Genomic DNA, 15,474 nt, shown 5'->3' on the forward strand with positions numbered 1-15,474 from the left:
CTAAACTAATATGATTCCAAACACAGAGAAATGCAAACTAGATGGTCTCAACTGATAGAATCTGATGTTACTGCTCTTGTTTTGCATTTATTGCCACTAAACCCAATCCAGAAGATTCACATGGACACTGAAACATTTTCTTTGAAACAACATACACTGCACACAATTACATATTTTGTACTTTACTGTAAAATCTAGAAGTCCAAACTCTTGGAATCATTACGTGCGGCAAACTGACTTTTCTTTAAAAAGTCAGTCCCTTGTTGAGGTCTAAAATAAAGTGGCTCACATTTTTTGCCCAACTCTACTCCAGCATGTTATATAACATGATCCAAGTATAGTTGAGTACATTTTAACAAAATCTGTATTGAGTGTTCTTATGTGTACTTCTCCAAAAATGATCAGATTAATTGCTTTTCACTAAAAGTTTAGTGTGGCTCTAAATTATAATTTCTAAATTCATAATTCATGTACAGCACAAGTATTCAGTATCATTTATGACCTGTTCTGCTGTCATTTATTTCTTCCCTCCCCCTCTCCACCCCGTTGCTCATCACACAATAAAATGCTTTAAGACACTTTGAAAAATATGCTTGTGCTTTCTACACAGAACCGAGTAAAGAGAAGGAGGCCAGAACTACACCAGCAAAAGGTGAGCTGGAGGGAGGGAGAGTGAGGCTGAAGTCAACAAAATTAGAAGCAGAAAGAGGTCAGTAATGACTGTCATGGTGGCCCCATAGAATTTCTCTGCATTATCTTTCGTCAATGTGGTTTAGAGTTCTGCCTTTGCATCTTATCTGCAAGACCCAATCAGTATAATGACAAATGGTGCATTGCTAAGTTTCCATTACATGTATTTCTAAAAGAAAAACAACAATGATAAAAATATCACAAGCACGTGTTGAGATGCCAGCAAATTAATTGGTAGTTTCCAAGTTTCAACATGCATGCTAAGAAAGAGGGGTGTTTGGTCTTCTTAGGATTATATCAATTGGGAAAATTATCTGAATTACCCATTTTTTTTTAAATTAAATGTTTTCATGTTATTGTGTGAACTGTTCCAGGTTTCACTAGTAATTTTGAAGGCTAGCATCTCACTTTGTAACACTGACTATGTATTCATGTAGATTTATATAATGATTTCTACAGATTCACAATATAACATTAAGCAAACATGTTGCTCCTTCTTGAACTGGAAACTATTCCTGTAATATCCTATTTTTACTTTATACGGAGATAGCCTTGTTTTAGAAAATAATCTTAATCATATACTTCTGTTACTCCATGAAATGCTAATTCCTTTGTCTCACCATGGAGGAAATAATGATCTTTACTGACCATCCGTGTTAAGCTAAGGAGCATTAGTCTTTCATAGAGGGAAATTTCATGAAGGTGGATTAGACAGTTTTGCTGTATATGTTTGTATTGTCATTTTAAAAAGTGAACCTTTTATTTGCATAATGAATAAAAAAGTTTAAATTTTGGAATAACTATTTCCTGACTGCAACAAGAAGTTTCTCTTTTTCCTGGACACTGCTCAAAAGCATGTTAAGTATCTCTTTGTTCTTGATGCATCATATTTCATTATCTAATTTTTATGATATTCTTGTCTCCTATACATTAGTAAAATACTTTTTTCTTTCTTTCAGTACATTGGATTACTTTTCTTCAGCTAACTTGAACTTATGCTCTCATAATGAATGTATAATGTTAGTATACTCACTTTGTCCTTGACCTTCAGTGGCTCCCATGGAGAGTAACATGAATACTAATCCTGGCCACGTGGGCCACAGTTTGAAGGTTATTTGCTTATGGAATGCAGACAGTGCAAACTCCTAGAACTCCTTCCATGGGATGGTTTCAAGGAGGTTTGGACATGCTGGCTGAAATTATTGTAACATTATTCTCTACAAGGCCAATGGGCATACACCTCTGTTTCCAAATTTGGAAAGGTGTTTGGGCCAGGCTGCAAGGCTCAACCAACAGAGCAGATGATGTAATCCCAGAGGGCAAGATGTCAAAGTTTAAACAAAGCCTGTGCCTGACCCTTAATTTGAAAAGTCACCATATCATACTTGTATGCTTAAATGAGAAAATGTCTTTCCTTAAAGTCAACCAACCAACCAACAAAAACTCTTTTATTTTTGGAGAATACAGCATGATGAAAGAGCAAGGCTAGATGACTAGGGCATTTTGAAAGTAGTAACATTTTTCTGACATTTGCAGAAGATAAGCAAAACCATGACCACATGCAGTTGCATGCCCAGGTACAAAAACTGCCATGTGTGTCTGTGTGTGTGTGTGTGTGTGTGTCTGTACATATATTATATAATGGCAAATACATGTATATATATGTATTTGCCTTACATGCCTAGGAAGCAAATCAATTTAGGATAGAAAGTGATATCCCTAAATAAAGAAGGTAAGTGAATGGAAGTTTATAATAAATATACAGTCCTCTTCAACTATTACCCACTTTCATCAAGGACAGAGAAAATACCTAAGAAAAAAGTAGACACAATAATTACTGCTACTTGTAAATCCCCAGTTGAGAAAGGAGCGCTGCGCGGGCATAAACAGAATTGATGGGTGCAACCTACCTTTTCTCCAGCATGAGCTAGAACTCTCCTGCTCTCCCTCCCTCCTCCAACTGTCAGTCTATTTTTTTTTTTTTAACCATCCAACTCAGGTTTCACTTCTTTGAACAGCTTTCTCCTGACCATCCTGGCTCACTTTTATCTCCCCTTCTTTCTCCTGATTTCTCTTGGACCTATTGCCTCCGTCATTCAATCACTCTTGTCTCCACGTAATCATGCATTAATGGTTGACTCCTTTTCCTAACAGGTTGTAAGATTTTTGACATTGGCCCCCTCATCTTATTCCCTCCAGCATCTGGCAGAGAGCTGCACATAGCAATCGTCTAATAAATACTTGCAAAATGAATGAGCAGTTGAATTTCCATGCTGGCTTAGCTGCTGACCATTCAATGGTAATCTGGATAGATTTTTATTTCCATTCAAAATGTGTGCTGGGTAGGAGGATGAACATCCTATGTATGTTCTTAGTCACTGAGGGTTAGAATGAGGCACTGCTGCAGAACAGATGGATGATTTCCACTGTAAGACCATCTTGCCTAAAGCTACTGAAAATGGTCTTGCCTGGATTTTGGTACATTTTCAGCACTGTAACTGGTCTTCTATTTAATTGGTTGACATATATTCAATTAATTGCTCCAAATCTGTCACTATTAAGAATATTATTCATCACAATCCAGCCTTAACATCGTTCCCAGATTGATTGAATCATTCTGCAACAGCTCAGAAATGTTCTGAAAATGCTTTTTGAAGCCACACAGAGTAGATTCTAATATTAATCTTAGAAGTAGTATTTGTGATTAGATTTGCCAACTTTTTCATATTTGCTAAAAGTCTCTGTCTGGAAAGCAGCCCATTTCCCAGCACGGGGCTTTATGATTGTTTGCTTGCTTGCTTGTTTGCATCTGGCTATCCATCCAGCTATCCTGTTCCTTAATACTGACCACTTTGTCCTGGGACCTGGGCAAAGTCTTCTGGAATTGAAACAAGACAGATGACAATAAAGAAATGTGTTTAGCCAAACAGCAGTAGCAGAAATTAGATGTGCAAATCTCCTTTAGAGGAATCATGCCAGGAGGCAATGCCCTTATAAAAATAATGCTGTCCTGGCTTAGAATTCTTTCATAATAATTATAGTTAGCAAATTGATGGAACACTAAGTATAGATTCTTTTCTGTATGCTCAGTGGGGCCAAAGATCCGCCTTTTATTCTAGCACATATTTATTCTGCAAGATTTGCTGAGTGTTGGCTACATGCCAGGGACAGATCTGGGCACTGGGTCCTGCCCTCCTGGAGCCAAGTTACACTTTATGGGGAAGAACAACCATCAACAGAGGAAGGTGGATTTCAGTTTTGGAAGCAGACAAGAGTCACAGAGGGCCGTGTGTAGAGAATAATGTGGGTGATCAAGTGGGATCATACTTTTTTTTTGTCAACTAAGATCCAACATCCTATGTCTGAACATAGGGTAATTGGAGTAGGTTCTGCTGTGCCTCAACAGCTGGCTCTGTGGAAAGCTCCGGAAATGGTCCTGTGGCTGGTCCCAAAAGTGACGGCAGCATTAGAACCAGAGGCCACTTTGAAGACCAGTACTCATTTCTATGCCTAAGTGCTGATATTTTATTTTTACATCTTATTAGCTTAGGGTCTATATCTTTTCAATTGGCAAAGTTACTTCCTTTTTTTATTACTGCTTTTGGTAATCGCTAAAAGGGAAATAAAAACTTATTTTCTTTTCCCAGGCATTCGCCACATAAACTATCGTGAATGAACCCTGTGTGTCTTAAATATCTCACATAACCTGAGATGAAGTCTTTCTTTTTCATGAATGTGACTGGCAGATGAGGAAGTGAATCAGCAGAAGTTCCAACACACTTTCTCCTGAATTATGTGATTTTGTTTTAAATTAAAAAAAATGATTTTTAAAAAAATTTAGGTTCTTTTACATCTGCAATAACATTACCCTGGCGCTTTTTACTAGCATGCTAAAATATTTTTGTACAATTTACCTTTAGGTGTCAATCAACCATCTACTAAAATTTCTCCATGCTTGATCTATGTATTCTAATTACATTACTTCTTTGTAATGAACTTTGTTAAAAATTAATGTCACCACACTTTTCAATTCAAAGACACAGCCACTATTAGGCAAGATTGATTTAATAGATTTGGGGAAGAAAAATTCATTAAATGTACGTATTTATTGTAGGATAAATCATGGTTTTATAAGCATCAAAGTGTGAAGGCATGTATCATCTCATTAAGAAAATGCAATAAATTAACCGAATGCCTCAAAACATGATGAATTAATGTTAGCTATTGTTATTGTCTCCCATATTTTATTGCTGTTGTTATTTCGGTCACAAACACCAGTATGTACTACAACTGATTACTCTGCTTGAGGAATTCATGAATTTGTCTCAATCAAACAAGGTATTGTATCAGTATTTCACTGTTTGTTTACAAGTCACATATATTTTAATTTTATAAGCTTTTGGTCTTTATTCTTAAATCTCAACAATTGTCTCAAGTTTATATTGCTTAATTAATTTTAAAAGCAACTTAAAATCAACCATAGGTAGGAGTTATTTTATGCCCAAGAGAGTTTGGATAATTATAAGAATGTACACATTCTACTATCTCTGGAGCTTTTTATTCAGTTACAAGTCTCTCATTCATATTACGAAGTATTTATGTGTACTCCCCTAAAATCCCAGGCTTGTAATATAAGACTGGGTTCTTTCCCTACTTTCTAGAAGTTCTTCTCTGGGAACTTCAGTTGTTTAAAGAATCATTTTTACGGTCTTACAAATGCTATTTTCCCATGACTTACAGATGAATAAAATTCTGCTTTAGTAAACTGCCCTTCTATGTAGCTAGGGGAAATAGCCCTGCTACGCTGAGTGTGTGGTTTCCCTGTATGTCATATTCCAACAAGCTAAAATCTGATGTTAATGTATTCATCATCACCACTTTTAGATAGAAAAAAATGAAATATGACTTACATATATTTTTTGTTTTGTTTGAAAATGTTGTAAGATGCTACGTCATTATATATATATTGTTGAACTGGACACAACCAGAAAGATTTGGATATTCAATCTACCTCCTAGCAATAGAACCTGGTTTCTATGAAAAATAAGAACCATTAAACATTTCAGTCTCATCGAACTCAACCAAATCAAACCAGGCAATTTTTTGAGAATTTAAGGTCAAAATCCCAATATCTTAACTACATTTCCCAATCTAAAAAAAAGTGCCAGGACTGAAGCAACTTTTAAAAGAAAGGAAACTAGCTGGGCGAGGTGGCTCATGCCTGTAATCCCAGCACTTTGAGAGGCTGAGACAGGAGGATCACTTGAGCTCAAGAGTTTGAGACCAGCCTGGCCAACATGGTAAAACCCCATCTCTACTAAAAACACAAAAATTAGCCAGGCATGGTGACAAGCACCTGTATTTCCAGCTACTCAAGAGACTGAGGCAGGAGAATTGCTTGAACCTGGGAGGCAGAGGTTGCAGTGAGCTGAGATGGTGCCACTGCACTCCAGCCTGGGCGACAGAGCGAGACTCTGTCTAAAAAAAAATTAATTAATAAATAAAAATAAAAGAAAGGAAACAGTAAACTTTGCTCATGTTGATTACGTTTTCTAGCACTTTCATAAATTTGAAAATTTATGTGCAATGAATCCAAGATTGCCAATTGAGAAGTAATTGCTATTTGACACTACTGTTGGGTGATCTAGACGAAGACTATTTTATGATACTCTGAAGCGCTGCATTAATATGTATTCCCTCATAGTCTAAAACAACTGTGCATGTCCTCCAAATAGTCTTAACATTTAGTAGACTTTGAAACTACTCACCTATCAAATTTTTGCTTAAAAAACAGATTGCCGGCCGGGTGCTGTGCCTCCTCATGCCTGTAATCCCAGCACTTTGGGAGGCTGAGGTGGGAGGATTGCCTGAGCCCAGGAGTTCAAGACCAGCCTGGCCAATATGGTGAAACCCTGTCTCTACTAAAAATACAAAAATTAGCTGGGTGTGGTGGCAGATGTCTGTAGTCTCAGCTACTCAGGAGGTTGAGGCACGAGAATTGCTTGAACCTGGGAGGTAGAGGTTGCAGTGAGCTGAGTTGAGCCACTGCACTCCAGCCTGGGCAATAGAGGGAGACTCTGTCTCAAAAAACAACCAAAAAAACCCAGACTGCCATCATTACATATTCTATGCATGTAACAACCCATCACATGTACCCCATAAATATGTGCAAATATTATTATGTATCAATCAATTTTTTAAAGACAAGATTATTTTTCTTCATTTTAGTTTCATGAAAGTAAGTGAATACTCTTCTCATTTTGCGTTCTAGATAATTAACTCAATGTTTCATTATGCTCTGTGCACAAATAAAAAGTAAACCACCACAAAACCTTTATAAAGTGTTAATTTGAATCAAAATGGTTCAAGCTTCTAGTTTACATTTAATAAAGAAAGCTCCTTTCTCGGATTTGATTGAATTTTAACTTCATTTCTGTTAATTTTTACAAGACTTTAAATCAACAATCATATATTTCAGTAAATAAAAACCTTTGAATAGGTGACAAGAATAAAGTATTAAATACTGAATTAAATCTATGGCAAGTAATATTATGGGAAAATTACAAGTTAGTTTTGAAAATATAAAATTTTAATTATTTCACAGTCTTCTGAATCACGGAATTCTCCTAATAGCTCAGAAATACCTATACCGGGCAAATGCACAATTTTGTGGAGTGTGAATGCATGCATATTAGTTCAGAAGAAAAAATTCAAAATGAACTAAGTTTGGGAGGTGCAAACGACCATATCATTTCTTGTCACTCCCACTTCCAGTACACATTATTTGCACACTGAGAGCTTTGAGATATCCTGCAGTAAACACACGAACACAAAACAATAAAATACAAGCATTTAATTCCAGCCTAGCATTTTTCAAGCTTCTTTGACCACAGAGAGAGCTTCCTGTTAAGAATCTCAAATCCCACATGACCCAGTGAATCACCTCTTGGATTCTGAAGTAATGATATTAATATATGATGTTAATATATTATAAATATATTAGTAATTTTATTAAAAAGTAATAACACATATCACTGTTTGACAGTTTGGGAAAAGAAATTTCAGGCCAGCAGGTAATACTTGTAGTAAATATTCTAATAGATTATATAAAAACATACTATTTTATGTCTTTTTGTCAGGAATTTTTTAAAGCACTTTTTAATTAACATTCTTGTGCATGTATTTCCTGTATCCTATTTTATACAGTCATATACATTTACATTTTGAAATCCATAATTATTCTAGTTTGCTTTTGTTTTTGTTTTTAGAGTCAGGGTCTTGCTGTGTCATCCAGGCTAGAGTACAGTGGCGTGATCATGGCTCACTACAGCCTCCAATGCCTGGACTCAAGTAACTCTCTAGCCTCAGCCTCCCAAGTGGTTGAGACTACAGGCACACACTACCAAGCTCTCAGTGTGCAAATAATATGCAAGCCTGGCTAATTAATTTTTTTTTTTTTTTTTTTTTTTTTTACAGAGAGAGTCTTGTTATGTTGCCCAGGCTGTAAATTCACAAATATTCTAGTATTTTAAGTACAAAGATTTTATTATTCATAAAAACACTAGTTTATGCTTTGGGAAGAGCAGAGCAGAGGTTCAGATAACACCAAATGCTCTTTAAGGATGTAAAATGTGAACTTTGTTCACAGACCTCAGTGATGTGAGCACTGTTGCTCAGGAGTAACAAGTTGCTAAAATGCCGAAGGGATGGGTAGTATTTCTTGCTTCTCATGATGAATGTTTCTGTATGTTAGTGACTTGCTGGGTAACTAGTAAGGTACTAGATTGATAAATGTGTACAGGGTCCTTTGCAATAAAACTGGTTATGACTTGATCCAGGTGTTTAAAAATCGGGGCTGTTAAGTCTGACCATACATCACTGTGATAGAATGTGGGCTTTTTCAAGGATGAAGATACAAGTCTTAACCACACTGTAACTTATAGTTTCCTTAAAAAAAAAAAAAAGAAAAGAATAAACCTGGCAGCTATAGAATACACCAGGTGCATTCATAATAGCTGTTTTATATATTGGAGTGTTAACATTTTTAAATTAAATGTTTTACTTTCACAAGTGATGGGGAGTCTTATCATTAAGGTGTGTGTAATTTAGAGACCAGTTGTTTTATTCTAACTGGACTGCACTTGTTTTCATAGTGGTGAAATGCTATGCGCATTTATACCTTGCATAAGTCCTCATTCTACCACACGATAACTAACCCTCTGGCTGATAATATAAACACTAACTGGGGAGATTTTATTTATAAGGTCTCTGGAATAAAATACACGTTTTTCACACCAGCATCATCTGTTACTAATACTCTTAATTAGTTAGTGCAGCTTTTCATTTTGTTGTGGTTGGTCTCCTAACTAGGTTGAGTTTTCCTCCTCTGCTAGCAGGAAACAATACCGACGTTCTTTTTCTTATAGCATTTGTATTATAAAAGCACAAAGCTCCAGCCCACTGAACCTCTGCCAATTAAGATGGTGTTGGGTTAGGCTGCATCTGGTTACCGTCCTGGGAAGATCACTTTTATAGAGATGGTCTTCCAAGTGGTTTTCAAATTTATCCTTCTACTGAAGTTTTTAGGTCAATTAGGTAGGCTGACTAAATTTACAAATAAACTCGTTTATCCAAAACAAATAAATAAAATGTGAACTTTGAAGTTCAGATGTTTTTAAAAAGGGAAATACTCTGCACGTAAACACTAAAAGATGTATTTTGAATTTCACAAATACATATGGGTAAATATTCAGAAATTATACAGCATTTTCCAACACCAATATAATGTTGGAAAAAATGCTTATAAAGTTTATATTTATATTAACTTATCTTGACTTTTGTTTCTTAAATACTGAAGAGCAATTAATCACAAGGTTTTCTGGGTAGAAATGAATTCTCAGATAGTACATATATAAGCTTTTATGTCTGTGTCCAAACGAATGTGATAGATGAATAAGGTCTGCCATTCACTTTAGTTACAAAATCAGGACTTGAAAACCACTTCCATTATTGATTTCATCAAGGTTTGATTTTTAGCATTCATTTTTTCCTAACCTACAGTCACATAAAACACTTGCAGTGTTCCATTTTTAAATCTGTGCTTCCATTTGGATTACCCTACTCTGTCAACTTTTTATTTATTATTTTTTCTTCCTTTGCCTGAAATACTCAGGTTTCACTTTTCAGGTGTCAAGTTTTCTAAGGCTTGCTCAGCAGTTGAAAGTGCATTGTGTGGTTTCTCATCTTCTTTTTCAGATTTCTCTTTTCTCAGGTTACTTGGGATGAAGTCCTTTTCTCCTTGACTTTTTACTCCTATTTCTTGTTTCAGATGAAGAGGAAGTCTCCCCGCCTAGCGCCTTGCCTCCAGGTTAGGATAATTTCTACCCTTTTCCCTGCTTTTAAATGTATTATTCATTGACAGTAGAGGAAAAGAAAAGGCAGTGAGCCTCCTTGCTGAGTCAGTGCACAGAGCAGGGGCAACAGGTTTCGCCTGTGCTGGCACCAAGAAGGAAATGTTGGCTTTAATGACAGTTTTTTGTTTTACATGAGAAACTTCTTAGAGGCATTCTTTGAGAAATAAATAAGATTGGTAAATCTTGGGTATAAATGTTAGGGGTCAACATATCTGTCTTCCATTTCTCACTATACATCCACCCTTTTCCCCTGTTCTTTAAACTTAGATATTTGGATTTTAAAATTTTTCTTTTCTTTTCTTTTCTTTTTTGAGACTGAGTCTCGCTCTATTGCCCAGGCTGGAGTGCAGTGGTGCTATCTCGGCTCACTGCAACCTGTGCCTCCCAGGTTCAAGTGATTCTCGTGCCTCAGCCTCCCGGGTAGTTGGGATTACAGGTGTGTGCCACCAAGCTGGGCTAATTTTTGCATTTTTAGTAGAGACAGGGTTTCACCATGTTGGCCAGACTGGTCTCGAACACCTGACCTCAAGTGATCCACCCATTTCGCCCTCCCAAAGTGCTGGGATTACAGGCATGAACCACCGCACCCAGCTGGGATTTTTTAATCTTTCTATCATTTTAAAATAAGACACACACTTTTATAGATGCTTTCATACTTGGAGCTCTACTGATTCTCCATCCAAGCCAACTTGTAGGTTTTTTTCCTTCCTATCACCAGAGGAGACAAGGTTTAGGGGAATCCAAGAAGGCTGAAGTCAGCACTCCATTTTCATCGTCTTTCCACTCCTCTGCATCACCCAAATCACACTTTCCTTTCAGGTTTGGGTAGTCGGGCCCTGGAGAGAAAAGATTCAGGTGAGCACAAGCCCAGACAAGGCATCCTGACCTCATCCTAATACAATCACTAATGAGCTCATTTCTTGAAGCTGTATTGATTCTAATCCTTGTCTTATTCAGATTATAGTTTTTACAGCAATCTTTCATTGCGTTTCCTCTTACAAGAAAACTAATGTATTGAGAAACAATTAATTTTGCATGATACACACACATTCAAGGATCTAGCTACAAATACCACAGGTTTGTTCTATCATTTTTAATATTTAGCAAATACACAGAGATCAATCTTCATTTTGGGGATGTACTAAAGTTAGATAATAATTCACATTTTTATAGAACTTTACATACAGATAATAAAACACTTTCAAATGCATCCTATCAGCTGTAGTTCCTGTTCTGTGAAGTCATTCATTCATTCATTCATTCATTCAACAAATTTGTATTGAGGACCTAATATGATCCTATTATGGGCCTCTTATGGGCCAGCCACCCCTATAGGCACTGCAGGTATAGAAGTGAACAAAAGAAGAGAAACACTTATCCTCATGTTCTAAATGTGTTCCTATTAATATCATAAAAACAAACAACAAAATTTTAACATTAACTTGGGTGTTTAAAATTGTGTAATCATATAACTATGATTGTTACATAATTGTGAAAATGTTTAACTTCATTGTGAAAATGATGTCCTACTACTGCAGATAGAAATATCAAGCATGACTGATACATGAAAACTAAAATAATTAAATGTGCATTTTCCTTCTTTTCAAGAAACATTAACAAGCAGAGAGTTGGCAACCTATGCATTTTTTTCCAGTTATTAAGTGGCTGAACCTGAATTCTGTATTCGGCTCAGAGACAGGGGAAATATCTACAGTTCTCTCTACTATCCTAGAATTGGAATTGACTGCAGATTAACGCTAATCACCAGAGTGCAAATGAGAAGATGCAAAAGAAACTCTATTTCCAGCTTGTCTCTCTTTATGGGAAAGCCTCAGTTTTTTTCTTTCCAGTTCTGTTTTGTTTTGTGTTTTCCCCTTGCAGCACAATCTTAGTATCCTTGTAATTTGTACCACAGGTCATGATCTGTTACTTCCTTGTCAAACTATGGCCACATCTGTACAACCCTAATAAAACTCTCTTACAAAAGCAAGGCATCTAGAAATACCAGGCCAGGCTTGGCTTTCTGACCCTTGTCAGACAGTTTACCCTCCAAATGACCTATCCCTTTAGTCTTTTTCAATGTAGTTGTATCGATGTGGCCTTATAGTCCATCACCTACAAAAACACCAAGAGTACTGCTTGAATACACTTACCACCATTGTTTACCTGTTAGGGGACAGGCAAGATGGGGAAGCAAAGGAACTATGGCCATCAACAAAGAGAGAATAACAGCTTACCTGGAAAGTTCCACTATTTCTAGGAATTACATAATGTTCATTTGCCCCATCATGGAAGAGATACCCCTGTAAGAATGGGAATCTGTTTCCCTCTACTGATGGCTGCTGGGGGCAGAAAGAATGATGTTGTATTTATCTAGGTTTATTAGACAAAGAAAATCTACAGCATTGGTGAGAACAACAAATCCAGGTAAGACTGCCTAAGAAGAACCTGGCCCTGAAATAATCCTTTTCCTCCTTTCTGCTCATCAGATTGGACCCTTGTCGAACCACCTGCTGGGGAGGAACAAGCCAAGCAGAATGCCAACTCCCAGCTGTCCATCTTGTTCATTGAAAAACCTCAAGGAGGAACAGTGAAAGTTGGTGAGTGCCTAGCATTCAATCCTTCCTTTTTTAAAAAATTAAGGTAAGCCGAGCACGGCGCCTCACGCCTGTAATCCCAGCACTCTGGGAGGCCGAGGCAGGCAGATCATTTGAGCTCAGGAGTTCGAGACCAGCCTGGACAACATGGTGAAACCCAGTCTCTACTAAAAGTACAAAAATTAGCCGGGCATGGTGGCAGACACCTGTAATCTCAGCTACTTAGGAGGTAGAGGCAGGAGAATCGCTGGAACCCACGAGGCAGAGGTTGCAGTGAACCAAGATCGCGCCACTGCATTCCAGCTTGGGCAACAGAACAAGACTCTGTCCCAAAAAAAAAAAAAAAAAATTTGAAGTGAAATTCACTTATAACATTAACCATTTTAAAGTGAACAATTCAGTGGCTATTAGTACGTTCACAATGTTGTACAGCCACTACTTCTATCTATTTCTAAAACATTTTCATCATCCCAAAAAGACCCTATATTCCATTAAGCAGTTATTCCCCATTGCCCTCTCCTCCTAGCCCTGGCAACCATTAATCTGCTTTGTCTCTCTGGATTTACCTATTTTGGATATTTCATACTAATGGAATCAGACAATGCTGGACCTTTTGTGTCTGGCTTCTTTCACTTAGCATAATGTTTCCAAAGTTCATCCGCATTGTTGCATGTATCAGAACTTCATTCCTTTTTATGGCTGGATAATATTCCACTGTATGTATATACTAAATCCTGCTTTTTACAACCTGAAAAGAAGAGTGACAGCTATGATTTCAGTAACCTTCGGCACATAGGAGTCCAGTGCCTGGACCCTGGAACTTTGGGTTCTAATCTTGATTCTGCTTCCTGCTAGCTATTGCCCTTGGAAAGACAGTTTAACTTCTTTATGCCTCAGTTTCCCCATCTGTAAAATGGTGACAAGAATAGGACCTAGCTGTGAAGTATTTTGAACAGTGCCTGACACACCATAATGCTGAGCCAGTGTCTGCTGACATTATCATAACTCACTCCATAAGATGATTCCAAATCTACACATGCACTAGGTCATAATTCATAATATCTGAGACAGCTGATCGGACAAATGGTTCAACTCTTCAAATATTCAAATTTAAAAATATTGATTATATACCTCCTGTTTTAGGCACTGAGTATAACATGTGAGCACTCAGAATTTATAGTCTGAGAGGAGCAGACAAAAAATTAAACAAATAATCACAAATGCCAAGTGCTATGAAGGGATGGTGAGCTGGAGGAGGACCTGAGGGTTGAAGAATTTTAACCAAATAAATCTTCGTAAGGGATATATTATGATCTGAACTAGTCTTTGGCACTTATCAATATTGTGCAAATGAGTACACAGCCAACTGTATTCCAGAATTACTTCTTTCCAGGCTAGAATGTCAAAATACACTGCATGTGAACAGAAATGTTGGTTCCCCTTATGTTCCTGTAAGACACTGAAATGCTGGGCTGGAAGCTGGACTACAGTGTCATGTCCTCAGGGTCTAAATCACTCAATACAAACAGATTGGCAGGTTTACTTCAAGCAGATCAGTTTGATTTAGTCACATTCCTATAATTCCAGGCTTCTCATCACCTTGCCTAATAAAAAGGGTGAAAAAAATTCAATTTTTTCATTTTTATTTCATATATATCCAGATATATGAAATAAAATTTCATACATATCCATATATGCAATAAAATTTCACATATATCATACATATCCATATATATCCATATTTATGAAATAAAAAAATTATCCAAATGTAAAATTATCCATATATAAAAATTACTTCCACTGGTTTCCCTATTACTTTTTCTGCTTCATAAACCCCCAAAGCAGAACAAGGTGGAACAGCCTAAGAACCTCTAGAGCATTCACAAAAAAAATCAGGACCAATTCATTGCACAATTCCGAGGGCACCAATCACACCATATTCTGTAGTGCGGCCCCACGTCAACTCCTTCCAGTTGAAAGCCAAACAAATGACACTTGTTAAAGAGCAAGCTGAATCCCTTATGCTTCTTCTAGGTGAAGATATCACCTTTATAGCCAAAGTCAAGGCTGAAGATCTTCTGAGAAAACCCACTATCAAATGGTTCAAAGGAAAATGGATGGACCTGGCCAGCAAAGCCGGGAAGCACCTTCAGCTGAAGGAAACCTTCGAGAGGCACAGTCGGGTAAGGCCCTGAACTCCCAGGACAGGGGCTCAGCTAGCACATTCCTCCTATGTGAATAAATGATTATTTTCAGGTTCAGCTTTGAGAGACTTCAGTTCCAGAAAATCCTCTGAAGTTACCATTGCTAGTGTGTACACTCTATTGCGATTGCCCTGCTGTGTCCGGGAGCTACCGGACACATTTGCCCTCCTATACTGAGAACATTGTACTGGAATTCCCACAGATAGACACAGCTTTAAGCCAATGCTGAGAAATTTGGAAAATAAACTGAAATGTGTGTGTCTGGATGCATTTCATTGCAGGTGTACACATTTGAGATGCAGATCATCAAGGCCAAAGAGAACTTTGCAGGAAATTACAGATGCGAGGTTACCTATAAGGATAAGTTTGACAGCTGTTCATTTGATCTTGAAGTGCACGGTAAGAGAGCCTTCTTGCCTAGATAAATGTAATTTTTTAATGGGGTGTGAGGGGATGGAGAAGAAGTTCATTTAACACTATGAGATTTCGGGAAAGTTTTCCTTTAAAACTGTGTGTTTCTCATTGTGGTAGTCTCAGCAAGCCTGCTGAATTGAATTGTAATGAAATAAT

The 15,474-nt window shown here is 37.1% G+C and overlaps 1 protein-coding gene across 11 annotated transcripts in view; it reads left to right on the plus strand.

Moving 5' to 3' along the window:
- MYBPC1 (myosin binding protein C1) overlaps positions 1–15,474 on the plus strand; it is a 106,999-nt gene that overhangs the window by 21,683 nt on the left and 69,842 nt on the right. For 7 of the 11 annotated variants that reach the window (XM_063646637.1, XM_063646632.1, XM_054445763.2 and 4 more), the window contains exons 3-8: positions 611–652; positions 10,019–10,057; positions 10,923–10,958; positions 12,593–12,703; positions 14,735–14,883; positions 15,186–15,303. In XM_063646637.1, coding sequence (XP_063502707.1) covers positions 611–652; positions 10,019–10,057; positions 10,923–10,958; positions 12,593–12,703; positions 14,735–14,883; positions 15,186–15,303 — 495 coding nt within the window. The remainder of the gene's footprint in view (positions 1–610; positions 653–10,018; positions 10,058–10,922; positions 10,959–12,592; positions 12,704–14,734; positions 14,884–15,185; positions 15,304–15,474) is intronic. The other 4 variants (XM_063646633.1, XM_054445764.2, XM_063646635.1 and 1 more) reach the window with 2 other exon arrangements.

The sequence above is a fragment of the Pongo pygmaeus genome, chromosome 10, assembly GCF_028885625.2.
Source record: "Pongo pygmaeus isolate AG05252 chromosome 10, NHGRI_mPonPyg2-v2.0_pri, whole genome shotgun sequence".
NCBI lineage: Eukaryota > Metazoa > Chordata > Mammalia > Primates > Hominidae > Pongo > Pongo pygmaeus.